Consider the following 17,989-nt stretch of genomic DNA (forward strand, 5'->3'; position numbering starts at 1 on the left):
AGGAAGAGGTCCTTTATCTCTTAAGCCTTTCATTGCTAAAGACACTCCAAACGCATTTTCACTCTTTATCAGGGGATAAGCTGTAGATTTCGGCCAAAGACCCTGGCGTTGGGCGCGCCATCGGATTCCTGTTTCTCCCTAAGCTTCAGTGAGAGTGCCGCGTGCCACGCACTCCTCTGCCTGTCAGAACTCCTAAGCAGTTCCCGGCTAAGCGGGCCATTCCAACAGGGAAGGCCCCCGCCCCGCGAGCCCCGCCCCGCCCTCGCCTCGCTAGCCCCGCCCCCGATCCGCGAGCCCCGCCCCGCTTTGGGAACTCCTCCCCCACTCCGCGAGCCCCGCCCCGCGAGCCCCGCGAGCCCCGCGAGCCCCGCCCCGCTCTGGGAACTCCGCCCCCGCCCCTCGAGCCCCGCCTCCGCCCCACTAGCCCCGCCCCGCTCTGGGAACTCCGCCCCCGCCCCGCGAGCCCCGCCTCCGCCCCACTAGCCCCGCCCCTCTCTGGGAACTCCGCCCCCGCCCCGCGAGCCCCGCCCCGCGAGCCCCGCCCCGCGAGCCCCGCCCCGCGAGCCCCGCCCCGCGAGCCCCGCCCCGCGAGCCCCGCCCCGCGAGCCCCGCCCCGCGAGCCCCGCCCCGCGAGCCCCGCCCCGCGAGCCCCGCCCCGCGAGCCCCGCCCCGCTCTGGGAACTCCGCCCCGCCCCGCGAGTCCCGCTCCGCCCTGGGAACTCCGTCCCGCCCCGCCCCGTGAGCCCCGCCCCGCCCTGGGAACTCCGCCCCCGCCCCGCGAGCCTGCCTCCCTGCGCCGCTACATTTCCGGCGGGGCTGCGGGAGCGCTTTCGGCGGGTCGAGGCTGGGCGTCATGGCCGGCCCTGCAGGCGGCGTGCAGGGCTCCCTGCTGCAGCTGCAGGAGTCCTTGTCCACTGCTGACCGTTGCGGCGCCGCGTTGGCCAGTCACCAGCTGATTCGGGGCCTGGGGCAGGAGTGCGTGCTGAGCGCCGGCCCCGCCGTGCTGGGTGGGTACCGTGCGGTGCCGGGTGCCGGGTGCCGGGGCGGGGGTGATGCCGGGTTTCTGAGGGGCGGCAGGTCCCCAGTCCAGCGTTTCTCCCACGGTGTTTGGAAGTCCAGGTGTTTGGCTGTGGGTCATCATACTTTGTGTAGCTATGTATGAAAAGCGGTTAGTCATGTGCTTTTAACACCAGAGGAAGCATTTTTAAACGAAAGGTTGGTGAAAATGCCCTAAATTTGCCAACCATTGCTATCAAAGTGGGAAGAAAGAACGAGAGCCAAGTATTTTCTTTCACCATAATTTGGCCGACACTCACCAGTTTCCAAACCTGTACATTTGTTGTTCCTACTTTTGAGAACCATTACAGAAACGTAACTGAAAAGGCATGCTGTTCTTTTAACTTTTTAGCAATGCCTGGATGAGAACTTTTTCTTTGTAGTAAAAATGCTTTTTTAAAGCACTTAAAAAATACATCACTGCTTGGAAACGTCTGTGATATCCCTTTAAAAAAATGCACAACTTCTCCATAGTGTGTCCTCTTAATGAAAAGAGGTGAGATTTTCTTCCTAAGAGGTCGTTGCTAAATGTAGTGGAGAAATAATGTAAACAATACCTTAAACAAGATGCTACAATAGTATCTGTATATTGTCAAGGATATATTAATGGGGAAAAAATTAAACAACTATCAGAATTAGGTAAAAAAATATTCCAAGTTTACGCTGAATATTCAATGCATATCTTTTCACTTGAGAGATTATAGAGCAGTGTATTAGTTTTCTATCGCTGCTGTTAAATTGAGTGGTTTAAAGCAACACAGGTTTGTTAATATTACCGTTCTGTAATCAGAAGCCCACACCTGTCTCACCAAGCTAAAGCAAAGGTATCAGGAGAGCCACTTTTTTTTTTTTAATAAATCTTTATTGTTCAGATTATTACAATTGTTTCTCCTTTTCCCCCCCCATATCTCCCCACCACCCAGTTCCCACCCCCCCTTTGCTCTTACCTCCCCCCCCTGTTGTCCTTATCCATAGGTGTATGATTTTTGTCCAGTCTCTTCCTGTACCCCCCACACAGACACCCCTTTCCCCCTGAGAATTATCAATCCACTCCCATTCTATGCCTCTGATTCTATTATGTTCACCAGTTTATTCTGTTCCTCAGATTTTTAATTCACTTGATTTTTAGGATCACTTGTTGATAGATATGTATTTGTTGCTCATAATTTTTATCTTTACTTTTTTCTTCTTTTTCCTCTTTTTAAAGAATACCTTTCAGCATTTCATATAATACTGGTTTGGTGGTGATGAACTCCTTTAGCTTTTTCTTATCTGTGAAGCTCTTTATCTGCCCTTCAATTCTGAATGATAACTTTGCTGGGTAGAGTAGTCTTGGCTGTAGGTTCTTGCTATTCATCACTTTGAATATTTCTTGCCATTCCCATCTGGCCTGCATAGTTTCTGTTGAGAAATCAGCTGACAGTCGTATGGGTGCTCCCTTGTAGGTAACTAACTGTTTTTCTCTTGCTGCTTGTAAGATTCTCTCTTTGTCTTTTGCCCTTGGCATTTTAATTATGATGTGTCTTGGTGTGGTCCTCTTTGGATTCCTCTTGTTTGGGGTTCTGTGCGCTTCCTGGACTTGTAAGTCTATTTCTTTCACCAGGTGGGGGAAGTTTTCTGTCATTATTTCTTCAAATAGGTTTTCAGTATCTTGCTCTCCTTCTGGCACCCCAAAAATTTGGATATTGGTACGCTTAAAGCCATCCCGGAGGCTCCTTATGCTATCCTCACACTTTTGGATTCTTCTTTCTTTCCGCCTCTCTGGTTGGGTGTTTTTTTCTTCCTCATATTCCAGATCTTTGGTTTGACTCTTCGGGTACGGTGGTCTACAGTTGAGTGTCTGTATATTCTTTATTTCAGACAGTGTATGCATAATTTCTGACTGGTCCTTTTCCATTTTTTTGGTATTCTCATTAAGGTCCTTGAAGGTCTCTTCAAGTTTCTCAGCGGTTTTTAGAAGATTCTTGAGTAACCTTATAAATGTGGTTCTGAACACTGTGTCGTCCATTAGTTTGCTTTCCTCCATCTCTTCTATTCGTGACATACTTCGGTGTCTCCACGTTTTGGCTGCCTCCCTGTGTTGATGGAGTGGCTTTGTGTGGTCAGTGACCTATAGGGGCCGGTAGCTCAGCTTCCCCAATCACTCTAGGTGGTCGCTCTTGGTACACCCCTTTGTGGGCTGAGTGGAAAGTCTTGGTGTAGTTAAAAGCCTTGATTGCTGTTGGTACACTGGGAGGAATTGACCTCCAGGTCAATTGGCTGTGAGGACCTGCTGTGTCTATAAGGGAATAATTGCTGTGCTGGAGACACAGTAGGGCTTTGGTGCTCACTGAGTCTGCCTTTTGAATGTGTCCCTTATGAGAGTGGTTGAAATCTGGTGTCGTCCACACCAACCACTAGATACCCTAGTGTCTGGATCTCCAATGGGGTGCAGGTCTGAGGCCTCCCAGCAGGAGCTACAGGAAGAGCTACAGTTTTCTCCTCTTTGCTTGGGCGGTTTTGGAGCAGTCTGACTGGAGCTGCAGTTAATTTGGTTGAGCTGCCACAGAACAGGCCATTTATATGTAAAAGCCGCTGTGTGCAGCCTGGGCGGGTTTGTAGAATGGGCGGGGCGGGGTCTCAGGGTGTCACTAGGCTGGGGCATGGCCAACGGCCATGGCTGCCTTCAGCCGTCTCTGCCTTTCCGCGTTTCCAAGTCCCCATGTCCCTCGCTCCAGCGCAGCAAACCCTGATTGCTGGGCGCACCTCTGCAGATAAGTCACTGTCACTCTCCGACCGATGGCCAAGAGTCCAGCTTCTCCCTGTAGGTGTCTGGGTCGCCTGCGCGTCCCCAGAAACTGGTGTTCAGAGTGATTGGGAGTTTGTCTCCCTTCAGTTTGAAGAAGAGCCACGCGCCCAGTCGCCCGCAGGCAGCCCGCTTCACTCGCGCCTCCGTACCTCAGCTCTCCAGTGTTTGCGCTCCCTTCTCTTCTTAGTTGTAAATCTACCACTCAGCCAGCTTTCCCGTGGTTCTGGGTGGTAGACGTTTTGTTTTTTAGTTGTATTTTTGAAATTGTTGTGCGAGGCGGCAGTTTAGTTGTTTAACTTTGCCGCCATCTTGGTTCCTCCCACTTTACTTTTTAAAATAAATTTCTTTATTGATGAAGGTGTTACCTATGTGTCCTTATTCCCCCATTACTCCCCATCCCCCCACTCATGCCATCACCCCCCTGTTGTCTGTGTCCATTGGTTAGGCTTATATGCATGCATACAAGTCCTTTGGTTGATCTCTCCCCATTACCCCCACCTTCCCCTACCTTCCCTCTGAGGTTTGATGGTCTGATTGATGTTTCTCTGTCTCTGGATCTGTTTTTGTTCACCAGTTTTGAGCCACTTTACTTTTTGAAGGCTGTTGGGGAGAATTTTTTTTATTTTTCATTCAGGTTTTTAAGCAGAATTCAGGTCCTTGTCGGTGTAGTCCTGAGGTCCCTTTTTTCTTGTTGACATTCCTTGCTTCTGGAAGCCACCCACGTCTCTTCTGTCACTGGCCCCCTCCCTCCACCTTGACAGCCAGTAATGGGGGGTCAGGTAACTCTCACGCTAGGAATCTCTCCTGCTCATGTCTTCCTTCCCTTGTCTACTTTTCCTCCCTCCATGGGTGAGGGCTCTCTAATGTGATTACATTGGGCCCACCAGGTAATCCAGGATTATCTCCCCATTTTAAGGTCAGTTGATTAATGCCCTTAAATCTATTTGCCACCTTGATTTCCTTTCCGCCTGTAAAGTTAGTAAATTTACAGCTGTGACACATCCACCCATCCCGGTGGGATATCTAGAATTTTGTTTTCCTTGCCTACACACATCAGCCTTAGGTTAGCATATTATCACTTAAAAAGGTGAATTGAGAAACATGCAATCCCTTTAGGGTGGGTTTATGGAGTGCTCCTTGGTCTCTCTCTTACCTCTTTTTTTTTTTTTGTCCAGCATTACAGACTTCCTTAGTCTTTTCCAAAGATTTCGGTTTGCTTGTATTTGTTCGGAAATCACTTAGCATTGATGAAGTAAGTTGAACATTTTCGTTTTGCTTTTCTTGCATATTCCTTTATGTTGAAGTGACTCATAATCCTACTCAGATTTACTCCAATGTGTATTTCTTTTTTTATAGTTTCGTGATTGTCGAGAAGAAGTCCTAAAATTTTTATGTATTTTCTTAGAAAAAATTGGCCAGAAGATTACACCTTATTCTCTTGATATTAAGGTAAGGAAGAGAAAACATAGTTCATTATATACCAATATTCATTTTAATTTATGGTGTAAGTTCAACTTGGATTTTTATTTGATTTCTGTCTTTTTATTTCTGCTTGATTGTGTTTTTAGATTTAATAAGCTAAGGCCATTGTCAAGAACTATTTGATAACTTTTTTTTACATAAGATCAGTAAAGCCTTTATAAAAAGTAAAAATAAGTTGTATTTTTGAATTGTGGGGAGATCTCAGAATACTTTTTTTTAATATATATATATATATATATATTTATTGATTTCAGAGAGTAAGGGACAGGGACAGAGAGATAGAGACATCAATGATGAGAGAGAATCATTGATTGGCTGCCTCCTACACGCCCCCTACTGGGGACTGAGCCCACGACCCGGGCATGTGCCCTTGACCAGAATCGAACCTGGGATCTTTCAGTCCACAGGCTGACACTCTATCCACTGAGCCAAACCAGCCAGGGCTCTCAGAATACTTTAAAAAACAATTTTAAAGAATTCTTCCCACGGGTCTGATTCATATTTCCTATAGTTCATGTTCTCTTTGACAACAGTCTGAAAAGTTTGTCTGCTTTATGCCCCCCACTCTCTTTCAACCTGCCTTCCCTAAGGTTTCCTCATAACCAACTAAGGAACTAGTAATCATAAATTAAGTTGTTCTTTATTAGACTTATTTATGCTTTCAACAAGTGCCACGTGTTGAGGTAAGTTGTTTTTATTTGTCCCAATTTGCTTCTTGTTCTTGGATGCTCAGTGTTGATGTATTTAGTTTATGGTAACTTATAGGAAGTTATCTTATATGATAAAAGCCCAGCAACCAAACGGCATAACGACCACCGGTTGACCAGTTGCTATGACACGCACTGACCACCAGATTTCCTTAGTCTTTTCCAAAGACTCAACGCAGGAGCTGCCCCCGGTGGTCAGTGCACTCCCACAGTGGGAGCACTGCTTGGCTGACTGGGATGAGCAGCTGCTCTCCGCAGCCACTCAGAGGGCAGGTCCACAGCCACTTGGCTGACGGGGATGAGCGGTGCTCCCACAGTGGGCTGATCCCCGAAGACCACGCCCCCCCACCAGGGTTTGAATCCCGTGCACTGGGCCTCTAGTAAATTTTAAGTAGCTCTAATATAGAAAATGTTTTTAATGATTTATCAGTCTTTTTATAGCAGGTTTTGATTTTATTCTCTTTTGACTTCTAATCTTTCTCGATTGGAATCTTAATATTTAAAAACATTGTCTCATGCCGAAACTGGTTTGGCTCAGGGGATAGAGCGTTGGCCTGCGGACTCAAGGGTCCCTCACAGGTTCGATTCCGGTCAAGGGCATGTACCTTGGTTCGGGCACATCCCCAGTGGGGGGTGTGCAAGAGGCAGCTGATCGATGTTTCTCTCTCATTGATGTTTCTAACTCTCTATCCCTCTCTCTTCCTCTCTGTAAAAAATCAATAAAATATATTTAAAAAACAAAACAAAACAAAACATTGTCTCAAGGGTAGGAGTAACATTTATAGAGTACTTTATAGTTTACGAAGTTCTTTAATGTATAGTTTGCCACTTAATATTTACCAAATCTATGTTATACTTCACCTCTCTAGTTTACAAGTTAAGAAACTCACCCCAGTCTTGGAGCTAGGTTGCCTCCTTCCAAACCTGCTTCTTTCATTGCACTGTTCTGTAGAGTCCCAGCCATTCTTCTCCGAATTGCTTTAGTTATTTTTTTGTTTTTCATTGTTTCTTTCTTGATATATGGCAACAAGTGTTGTGGGAAATACAGAAAGAGGAATAACTTTAACTTTTTTATTTTTATCCTGCTGAGGTTTCCATTGGCTTTGTTATTTTGGTTATTAATATTATTACTATTGCATATTGCATCAATGTTTTCAGTAATTTTAATTCTGTATTTTTATATACTCTAATGTTATTTTTAAGGGCTGAATAATAAATTGTGTTATGGCACATATTGGTATTACTCTTCTCAGAGATGTAGTTTTATATCTTATTGATTTTTTGGTATGTCTCCTTTTAAAACCTAGAATACTTGTACCAGTGTTTATACAAAGGATAAAGCTGCTAAATGTAAGATTCCAGCCCTAGAACTTCTTATTAAGGTAATTTTATATTTCTAAGTACATGCATTCTATATTAAACATATAACTTAAGAAACTGAAAATTGGAATTGTGGGTTAGAGATATTGGAGGTAGGCTCAGATGACATTGCTGTGTGGATAAAATGCACATTTTCCAATCATCACCCAACAGTACTTTGGTATTTTTTACGCAGACTCTTCTGGGTAGCAAAAGAAGTATTTGGGGTTTAGAGGAGAATGAAGGGGGAAAATAATTAAGACATTTACTGCTCCTCCACTACTTTCATTACCCTTTCTCTTAAAATTACTAAGAATTCCAAAAATATATCTCATTGTATCTTTGAGTTTTTTCCTAGAACCCTACCATGAGAATGGGTCTGTATATTGTATTTAAGTAGTCATTGGGACTCTCTTTCACTTGTTTCTCTCTCTTAGATGGATCTCTCTTTTTGCATCTCTATTTGGGTCTTGTTGGTCCTTAAGTGCTTAGTCATATTCCTGGTTTCTTGGAAAGTAAAATTAAGTTTACACCCTATTCCCCTTTGTAACTCCCCTCTGTTCTTATATCACCGCCTTAGCCCCTACCTACCAAATAATCTGAGAGGCCAAGCATAAATCCCCTAGAGACACATGATTCTGGAACTTTGCTGTATATATACTGACTTAGGTAGTTGATGCCTTTTCATTATTTTCCTCTTGAGCCAATGCTTATTTGTATTTTTTCAGTTACTTCAGACTTTGAGAAGTTCTAGACTCATGGATGAATTTAGAGTTGGGGACTTATTTAGCAAATTCTATGGAGAACTTGCATTGAAAACAAAAATACCAGATACAGGTGAGATGCATTTAAATGTTATTTTAAAAAGTTAACATTAAAAGTTATTAGTATAAAACTTAGGTTTGTCTCTGTCAAGGTATTTATGTTTTATAGATGAATCCTTTTTTGCTGAAAATAAACCAAAATGAAAACATACAAAAACAATGTGTAAAGACTTCTACTTATAAAAATTTTAATCTTTATAAAATGATTTCTTTAAATATAAATCTCACAACACATGTCAAATGTAATTTGTTTATGACATTAGATTTGCATAAAACTTATCAGGAAATATTCTAGTACATAAAACTAGATTTTTGTATGATTTGCTTTGAACTAAACATCCTCTCATTTTCTTATTTGTAAATTTTTGTTATTTATCTAAATGTTATTTTAGATCTTTATTTACCTAAAATTTATTTTTCAGTTTTAGAAAAAATATATGAGCTCTTAGGAGTATTAGGGGAAGTTCATCCTAGTGAGATGATAAATAATTCAGAAAAACTGTTCCGGGCTTTTCTGGGTGAGCTTAAGACTCAGGTATGTAAACTTTATGATATTCTGCTTCCATAGATTTGGTTGTATTTTTCTTTTTTATTGTATCTTCTTAAAACTTTCCTTTTAGATGACATCAACAGTAAGAGAGCCCAAACTACCTGTTGTAGCAGGATGTTTGAAGGGATTGTCATCACTTATGTGCAACTTCACTAAATCCATGGAAGAAGGTATTGCTTGACTTTACTTGATTCTTTGTTTATTCAGAAATTGTAGGTCTAAAATAAATTGCCCATTTATTTTTTGAACTTTAAAACCAATTTTGGATTCACATGCAGTTGTGAAAAATAATACAGAGAGGTTATGTATGTTCTTCACCCAGTTTCGGCTAGTGATATAGTATAACTAGAGTCCTGGTGCATGAAAATTCATGCACTGAACGGGGTGTCCCTCAGCCTACCCTGCCCACTCTCACAGTCTGGGAGCCCTCAGGAGCGGGAGGCGACCATCCAAGGCTTGCCTGCGCCTTTGGCCGCCCCAGGGCGGCTGGGCAGCCGACATCTGAGGCTTGCCTGCACCTCAGGCGTCGGCTGGGCAGCTGCCATCCGAGGCTTGTCTGCGCCTCGGGCTGACCCTGGGTGGCTGGGCAGCTGCCATCTGATGCTTGCCTGTGCCTCAGGCCAGTCCTGGGCAGCTGGGGGGCTGAGGAGACTGGGGGACTCTGGATGCAGGCGCGTGGAGCGGCTGGGCCCTCCTGGGGGCAGGCCCGGCCTTGCCCTACACCTGCTGCCCCAGCAGGGCTGAGGAGACTGGGCACTGCCATCTTGTGCCTGTGGGCGCCGCCATCTTTGAGGATGTGGCAGTCAATTAGCATATTCCCTCCTTATTGGCTGTGGGTGCTGCCATCTTTGAGGGCGGGGCAGTCAATTAGCATATTCCCTCCTTATTGGCTGTGGGTGCTGCCATCTTTGCGATGGCATGTGTGTCAATTAGCATATTCCCTCTTTATTAGATAGGATAACACAACCAACATATTGACTTTGAAAAAATCTACCGACCTTATTCAGGTTTCACTAGTTTTATGTGCATACACTTTTGTATCTGGATTTAGTTCTGTGCAGTTTTATCATGTGCAGACTTGTGTATGCACTCCCACAGTCAAGATACTAAACAGTCCATCACCACAAGGATCCTTCCTGCTAACCTTTTATAGCCACATTCACCTCTCTTTCTCCCCCTTTCCTACTGTAACCACAACTTACCTATCTTCATCTTGAATTTTGTTATTTCCAGATTATATAAATGCACTCATAGTATGTAACTTTTTGTGGCTGGCTTATTTCACTTAGCATAATGTCTTTAAGGTTCATCCATGTTGTAATATGTGTCAGAATTTCCTTTTTAATGCTAATACTCAATTTTATGAGTATGTATACTACATTTTTTTTAACCCATTCATACATCAGTGGACACTGGGATTGCTACTACACTTTGACTATCCTACATAATAAAAGGTTAATATGCAAAATGACCGAACGGCGGAACAACTATTACTATGATGTGCACTGATCACCAGGGGGCAGACGCTCAATGCAGGAGCTGCCCCCTGGTGGTCAGTGTGCTCTCTCAGGGGGAGCGCTGCTAAGCCAGAAGCTGGGCTCACGGTTGGCGAGCGCAGTGGCAGTGATGGGAGCCTCTCCCGCCTCTGCGGCAGTGCTAAGGATGTCTGACTGCTGGCTTAGCTCTCAGTTGGACATCCCCGAGGGCTTCTGGACTGCGAGAGGGCGCAGGCCGGGCTGAGGGACCCTCCGAGTGCACTAATCTCGTGCACCTGGCCTCTAGTTGTGAATAAAGCTGCTGGAAAATGGGTATGCAGATATCTGTTGGAGTCCCTGCTTTCATTTTTAAAATATTTTTTTATTGATTTCAGAGAGAAAGGGAGAGGGAGGGAGAGATAGAAACATTAATGATGAGAGAGAATCATTGATAGGCTGCCTCCTGCACACCCCCCTCTGGGGATTGTGCCCAAAACCTGGGCATGTGCCCTGACCAGTGATTGAACTGTGACCTCCTGGTTCATAGGTTGATCCTCAACTAATGAGCCTCGCTGGCTGGGCATGGATATTTTTTTCATTGATCTCTATCTCCTTTTTTATCTGGTAAAGTTCTCACTGAGTTCATTGCACAATCTTATAAAAAGTATTTTGAGCCCAACCAGCATGGCTCACTGGTTGAGCATCGGTCTGAGAACCAGGAGGTCACAGTTCAATTTCCGGTCAGGGCACATGACAGTTGTATGAATGTTTCCTTGTAGGTAACTAACTGCTTTTCTCTTGCTGCTTTTAAGATTCTCTCTTTATCTTTAATCATTGGCATTTTAATTATGATCTGTCTTGGTGTGGGCCTCTTTGGGTTCCTCTTATTTGGAACTTTCTTGTAAGTCCATTTCTTTCACCAGGTAGAACAAATTTTCTCTCATAATTTCTTCAAATAGGTTTTCAGTATCTTTCTCTCTTGGCTTTTTGGCACCCCCATAATGAGAATGTTGGTATGCTTGAAGTTGTCCCAGAAGCTCCTTATACTATCTTCATATTTTTGGATTCTTTTTTCTTTTTGCTCTTCTGATTAGGTGTTTTTTACTTCCTCATATTTCAAATTGTTGATTTGATTCTCAGAATTCTCTACTCTATTGTTGAATTCCTGTAAGTTATTCTTTATTTTAGTTAGTGTATGCTTAATTTTTGACTGGTCCTTTTTCATGTCTTTGATTTTCTCACTGAGATCCTTGAATGTCTCCTAAATCCCTTGAGGATCTTTTTGAGTCCCTTAAAGCTCTCATTAAGATTCTTTTTTAATTTTAATTTTATTTTATATAGATTTTTTACAGAGAGGAAGGGAGAGGGATAGAGAGTTAGAAACATGGATGAGAGAGAAACTGAGAGAGAAACATGAATGGGCTGCCTCCTGCACACCCCCTACTGGGGATGTGCTTGCAACCAAGGTACATGCCCCTGACCGGAATCAAACCTGGGATCCTTCAGTCTGCAGGCTGACGCTCTATCCACTGAGGCAAACCGGTTAGGGCTCATTAAGATTCTTGAGCAACCTTATAAACATTGTTTTTAATTCTGTATCCAGTAATTTGCTTACTTCCATTTCATTTATTTCTCTTTCTGGAGATTGCTTCTGTTTTTTCATCTATGACATGTTTATTTGTCTCCTCATTTTGGCTGCTTCCCTATGTTTGTTCCTCTGTATTAGGTAGAGCTGCTATGTCTCCTGGCCTTGTATAATAGGTGTCCTGTAGGGCTCAGCGGCTCAGCCTCCCCAGGCCCCTGTGCTGGGCACTCTAGGTGCGCCCCTCTGTGGGTTGTGCGCACAGTCTTGTAGTTGAGCCTTGATTGCTATTGGCCTCGCTGGGAGGAGTTGACCTCCAGGCCAATTGGCTGTGAGGACCAGCTGCCACTACAGTGGAAGAGCTGCTGTGCACCTCTATGGAGCGGGACTTGCTTTAGGGGAGCTTTGGTGTTCACTGAGTCTGCCCCTTGAGTGTGGTGCTTGTGGATGTGTAGAGTTTTAATCTGTTAGGGTCTGAAGCTGTCCAGCGGGTGCACTGGCTCTAGGGCTTCCAGGGAGCTGCAAAATCAGCCACTGCCTGGGGCCACCTGGCAGGAGCTACCAAGCGATCTGCAGATGGCTGATATTTGTATTGGGCTTGGAGGTACCCAGATGAGGCTAAGCTGTGAATCAAGGCAGGCTGGTGCTAGTGCTGGGCCTTGGGCCTCTTATTGATAGGTATGGGGCATGCTGATGCTAGATGCTGCTTGTTTAAGAGATTTTAGGAAAGTCTGAGCCCTGAGCCAGGACAGGCTATACATATGGAAAAGCATCTGCAAACTGCTTGGATAGGGCTGCAAGTTGGCTGTGGTGGAGTCTCACGGAATCACCAGGGCAGAGCAAACAGTGTGGGCCAGGCTGATGGAAACTCAGATATGGCTGCCAGTCCACTCTGTGGTGGGGGAGGTCTCAGCATAGGAACAGGGACCCCTGTGAGCACCTCTGTCTGGGAGAAAGCTGTCCCCGAGTTCCTACCCTGACGCCAGACAGTCCAGTTCCTCCTCGTATGTCTTTGGTTTCCCCAATGCCCCTGCCAAGCGCTGGAGCTCAGAGGGAGCAGGACCATGCAAATTAGTTTGCCGGCCTTTTAAGAGGGACTGCCTGAATCTGGTTTTTAAGCTGGGTGGGATGGGAGAGGACCAGATTTCAGGCAGAAACCTGGAACCTATGGAACATCCAAGCTTAGATGTTTACTGTGCTGTTGCATGTGTAAAACTGGATGTTGCAGGAGAAATTAGACTTCAAGATACAAATTAGAAAGTCTTCAATGTAGAGATAATATGTAAAGCTGTGAGTGTAAGATTAGCTAAAGAGCTAGAGCAGAGAGACTAAGACAAGGATGTAAGGAGAATCTCGACGAGGGAGTGTGGTACTGCCTCACTCTGGGAGGGGTCTGAATGCAAAGAAACCAGAGTGGCAGAGTGGGTCCAGCTCAACAAGGGCAGCTTCAGTTGATGCTCGTAGAGGAAGCAGTCCATGAGAAAGGAGAGATGGGCACAGGAGAGTGGACAGGGGAAGCAAAGCCTGGGAGAAGGCATGGAGCTGAGAGGCGTTCATTCCCGCTACTGAGAGCTCAGGCCCTTGAATCCCTGGGCTCCACTATGTTCACAAAGCTCACTCATTCTAGACCAGCTGTGCACTGACTAGTGCCTGGTGCCCTGTCTGCACACTTCTGTGTACACTGTCACTTTCTATTGAATGACCTTTTCCCCAACTAGTATATCTGATCTTTTAGGTCCAACTCAGGTGCTACCTTGCCTATAAAGCCTGTCTTGAATACTCACTGCCAGAAGAAATCTTTCCTTGTTTTGTATGCCAAAGTAGCTTTTTTTTTGTATGTCTTTTATGGCATTATCCTCCATACATGCCAACGTTTCTCTCTGACCCCTTTACCATCTATCACATCTGGGCTGTGTTTTCAAATGCATCAATCCTGGCAATCAAAGCACACAATTCTTGAACCTTTGCTGTTTGCAATTCACTGTTACAGGAGCAGAGAAATCAGTGATGAATAAAGCATGATTTCTGCCCAGCTGCAGTGACTACTCTTGGGAGACAGTTATACAAATAACTGTGATGTCAATCAGGCCAGGATTAGAGCCTCAGAGTATAATTGGTTGCCTGTTTTATCTTTCCTTTTAGATAATAAAATATGATCTTTGACCTTACTATTAAGGTCAAAGATCATATTATAATTATAATTCCCATAATTAGTTGGCTTATACTATGTGTAGAATAAATGCTTGGGAATATTGGGAAAATAATAATGTGTTTGGCCTTCTTTAATTCTCCAAACATCTCTAAAAGAAAATATATAGTGACCCTTTTTACACATTAGAACACTGAGGCGCAGAGATTACCTAACAGTTTGCAAGTAAGTTGAAATATAAACTTATGTCTTTATTATTTCAGGTTTTCTTCTTACTTTACTGAAATAATAATTGTGCAGCAGTCATACTAACTTGCAGCTCTCTAGCTGAATTTAATGATAGAAGTTGTTATTCCTGAATTTACAAGAGACTGCTGGGGTTAATATAGATGTCAAGCTCTCTGAAATAAAGTTGTTACTTGTAAAGTCATTTGTGAGGTTTGTCAGATTTTAATGTTATGATTTATAACAGAGCTTCTTTTCTTTCCCCAGATCCCCAGACTTCAAGGGAGATTTTTGATTTTGCATTAAAGGCAATTCATCCTCAGGTGAGATTAATATTATTTGAATTCTTTTACAGTTCAGACTTGTGATTGTCAATCATTGATGGTAGTTTTGTTTTTTTAATAGATTGATCTGAAGAGATATGCAGTGCCCTTAGGTAAGATTCTATATTTAATGAAGTAGAATAATTTGTTACTAAATTAATGTCTTCAGTAAACTTTTACTTAAACTACAATGAAAGTAAATGTGGCTCTAGGGCTGATGCCTGGATGCTCTGAGCCTGAGGCTGACATGCCATAAGCAGTTGGTCTAAGGGAAAAGAGAGGAGAGGAGAGAAGTGGGGAGGGCAGAGAAGGAGAAGGTAAAGTAGGTTAGGAGACAAGAGGGAGGGGAAGTTTTGGGGGACTTTGTGTTTACCACAAATTTTGGTTGAGATCGTCACACCTAGATTACATGATTTAAAAAAATTACTTTAGAGCATAATTTAGGGGATACAGATGGTTTGCTCCTACTTCTGAGCTTTGGGGGTAATTGGCGAAATCATGGACCTGTTGATTAAAGTGGAGGTTAGCGGCATTTGAACTCTGATCAGGACCTTAGGGCAGTGGTCGGCAAACTCATTAGTCAACAGAGCCAAATATCAGAAGTACAACGATTGAATTTCTTTTGAGAGCCAAATTTTTTAAACTTAAACTTCTTCTAATGCCACTTCTTCAAAATAGACTTGTCCAGGCCGTGGTATTTTGTGGAAAAGCTACACTCAAGGGACCAAAGAGCCGCATGTGGCTCGTGAGCCGCAGTTTGCCGATCACGGCCTTAGGGCATTATAGTGTAATGATACCGGGTCTTCATGGATAGTTTTAATTTTGACATGTACTGAAGCCTTCTTGGTTCTTTGTTGTGCATTTTGTGGTCCTATTTTAAATACAATGATATTTGCATTTGCAGCTGGCTTATGCTTATTTACCCTGCACGCATCTCAATTTAGCACCTGCCTTCTGGACAACTACGTTTCTTTATTTGAAGTGATGTCAAAATGGTGTAGCCACACACACATAGAATTGAAAAAAGCTGCACACTCAGCTCTGGACTCTTTTCTGAAACAGGTACTAAAATTTAACTATCATTTAAACACATTTTTTTCTATGCAAAAAAATTAAATTCCAATCTTGTGTATAACACATTTGAAAAATAAGTACAAGTTGATTTATTAGCTTCTGTAGTATTTAAAGGAAAAAAGCTTGGTTATTAATCAGTCATCTGGATAACAGCAGGATTGAAAGAAAGCTAGGAAGATACCAGATGTGATCAGGGCCTCAGAGTTAAGATTCTTCAGAAGTGGTGATGAGGAGGGGAAGGAAAGAATGGCTAGGATGTCTGGCCTTCTTTGAGTCAGAGAGATCCAGGTGGGGATAAGGAAACACATTTCCCTAAAGGTGAGGGTCAGCTGTTAAATACAGTCCTTGTGTTTGTGTTACTTCAAGAACTGGGAGAGCCCATTTGCCCTTGGGTGTTTCCCGCCTATTGATTGCAGAGAGAGGGAGAGATAGAAACATCCACAAGGGAGAAATATTGATCAGCTGTCTCCTGAACGCCTCCTACCAGGGATTGAACCCACAACCCGGGCATGTGCCCTGACTGGGAATTGAACCGGCAACCTCCTGGTTGGATTGATGTTCAACCACTGAGCAACACCAGCTGGGCTGGCGTTTTCCATCTAGATAGAATGTGGTTGAGGCTGCAAGCTTAGAAACATGTCTCAGTTGGCTAAAGAGAATGTGCTTGGGATTGCGGTTTAGAGCAGCAGTCGCTAACCTTTTTTTTTTTTTTTTTTTTTAAATATATTTTATTGATTTTTCACAGAGAGGAAGGGAGAGGGATAGAGAGCTAGAAACATCGATGAGAGAGAGACATCGACCAGCTGCCTCCTGCACACCCCCCACCGGGGGATGTGCCCGCAACCAACATACATGCACTTGACTGGAATCGAACCTGGGACCTTCCAGTCCGCAGACCGACGCTCTATCCACTGAGCCAAACCAGTTTCGGCAGTCGCTAACCTTTTAACTCACGGACCACCAGTGGTCCACAGATCACCGGTTGGCGACCGCTGGTTTAGAGCATCTAAAGGTGTCTGGAAATACCTGCTGTTCAGCCTGGCTGTTACGGAATTAGATTGCTTAGGTTGGCTCTGATGGAAAAGTGAAGTGTCACAATAAAAGTTTTGTTGGGAGCAATGTTATAAGTGGTAGTTAAATTTGAATGTTATAAGTGGTAGTTAAATTCACATGAAGACCAATTTGAACTTTGGCACAGATAGTTTTCCATTGTAGGGATATATCATGGTTTGTTTATGGATATTACATGGTTTCCAGTTTGGAGCTGTTTTAAATGAAATAGCAAAGAACATTTGTGACCAAGTATTTTTGTGGACATATGTTTTCATTTCTCTTGAGTAAAAACCTAGAAGTGGAGTTGCTGTGTCACATGGTTTTTCTTATAAACTTTATAAGAAACTCCTGAACTCTTCTCCAAGCTAGTTGCACCATTTTACATTTTCACCAGCAATGCATGATCATTTCAGTCACCCCACATCCTTATAAACATCTGGTATTGTAGGTCTTTTTAATTTTAGCCCTTTTAAAAAATATTTTATTGTCCAGGGAATTTCACATGTCTTCACTTTCCCAACCATTTGCATATTAGCTCTTTATTATATAGGATTATATATGAGCCAAAATATTTTTACCTATTCTCTACTATTTGATAATTATTTCAAAGTTTTTGCTACTATAAATAAAACTTTTGGGTAAAAATGCATAAGAAGTGTGTTTGTTGAAAGTACAAAAAAATTAGAAAAAATTTAAATTCATAAACATAGTATATTCATAAAATGATAACGGGTTTTTTACCAGCATATCATGCTTTTATTTTTTATTTTTTAAATTAAATCTTTGTTGTTGGAAGTATTAAATGTGTCTCTTTTTTCCTACATTGACCTCTTCTAGCCTACCCTCTGCCCAAGGCCTTTACCACCCCAGTGTCTGTGTCCATGGGTTATGCATATATGCATACAAGTTCTTTGGATGATCTCTTCCCAGCCACCACCCCCCACCTTCCTTCTGAGATTCCGCATTCTATTTTATGCTTCTATGTCTCTGGATCTATTTTGTTCATCAGTTTATTTTGTTCATTAGATTCCACATATGAGTGAGATCTTGTGATACTTTATTTAGTTATTAAGTAAGATGGTATTATGCCCCAGCTGGTTTGGCTCAGTGGGTAGAGCGTCAAGCCTGCGGACTGAAGGGTCCCAGGTTCGATTCCTGTCAAGGGCACATTCCTGGGTTGTGGGCTCGATCCCCACTAGGAGGCGTGAAGAAGGCAGCCGATCCGTGATTCTCTCTTATCATTGATTTCTCTCTCTCTTCTGCTCCCTTCCTCTCTGAAATCAATAAAAATACATTTGAAAAACAAAAGATGGTATTTGTTTACTTTTTGAGGAACATATTC

The 17,989-nt window shown here is 43.4% G+C and overlaps 1 protein-coding gene across 1 annotated transcript in view; it reads left to right on the plus strand.

Annotated features, from left to right (window-relative positions):
* Nucleotides 1-814: 814 nt before the first annotated feature.
* PRKDC (protein kinase, DNA-activated, catalytic subunit) overlaps nucleotides 815-17,989 on the plus strand; it is a 205,676-nt gene continuing 188,501 nt past the window's right edge. Inside the window, exons 1-10 of the mRNA XM_079796147.1 lie at nucleotides 815-1,007; nucleotides 5,020-5,096; nucleotides 5,201-5,293; nucleotides 7,341-7,415; nucleotides 8,121-8,229; nucleotides 8,639-8,751; nucleotides 8,837-8,936; nucleotides 14,465-14,520; nucleotides 14,603-14,633; nucleotides 15,425-15,582. Of these exons, the coding sequence (XP_079652273.1) occupies nucleotides 854-1,007; nucleotides 5,020-5,096; nucleotides 5,201-5,293; nucleotides 7,341-7,415; nucleotides 8,121-8,229; nucleotides 8,639-8,751; nucleotides 8,837-8,936; nucleotides 14,465-14,520; nucleotides 14,603-14,633; nucleotides 15,425-15,582 (966 nt within the window). The 5' untranslated portion in view covers nucleotides 815-853. The remainder of the gene's footprint in view (nucleotides 1,008-5,019; nucleotides 5,097-5,200; nucleotides 5,294-7,340; nucleotides 7,416-8,120; nucleotides 8,230-8,638; nucleotides 8,752-8,836; nucleotides 8,937-14,464; nucleotides 14,521-14,602; nucleotides 14,634-15,424; nucleotides 15,583-17,989) is intronic.

Source organism: Cnephaeus nilssonii (genome assembly GCF_951640355.1).
Source record: "Cnephaeus nilssonii genome assembly, chromosome: 18".
In the NCBI taxonomy this organism is placed as follows: domain Eukaryota; kingdom Metazoa; phylum Chordata; class Mammalia; order Chiroptera; family Vespertilionidae; genus Cnephaeus; species Cnephaeus nilssonii.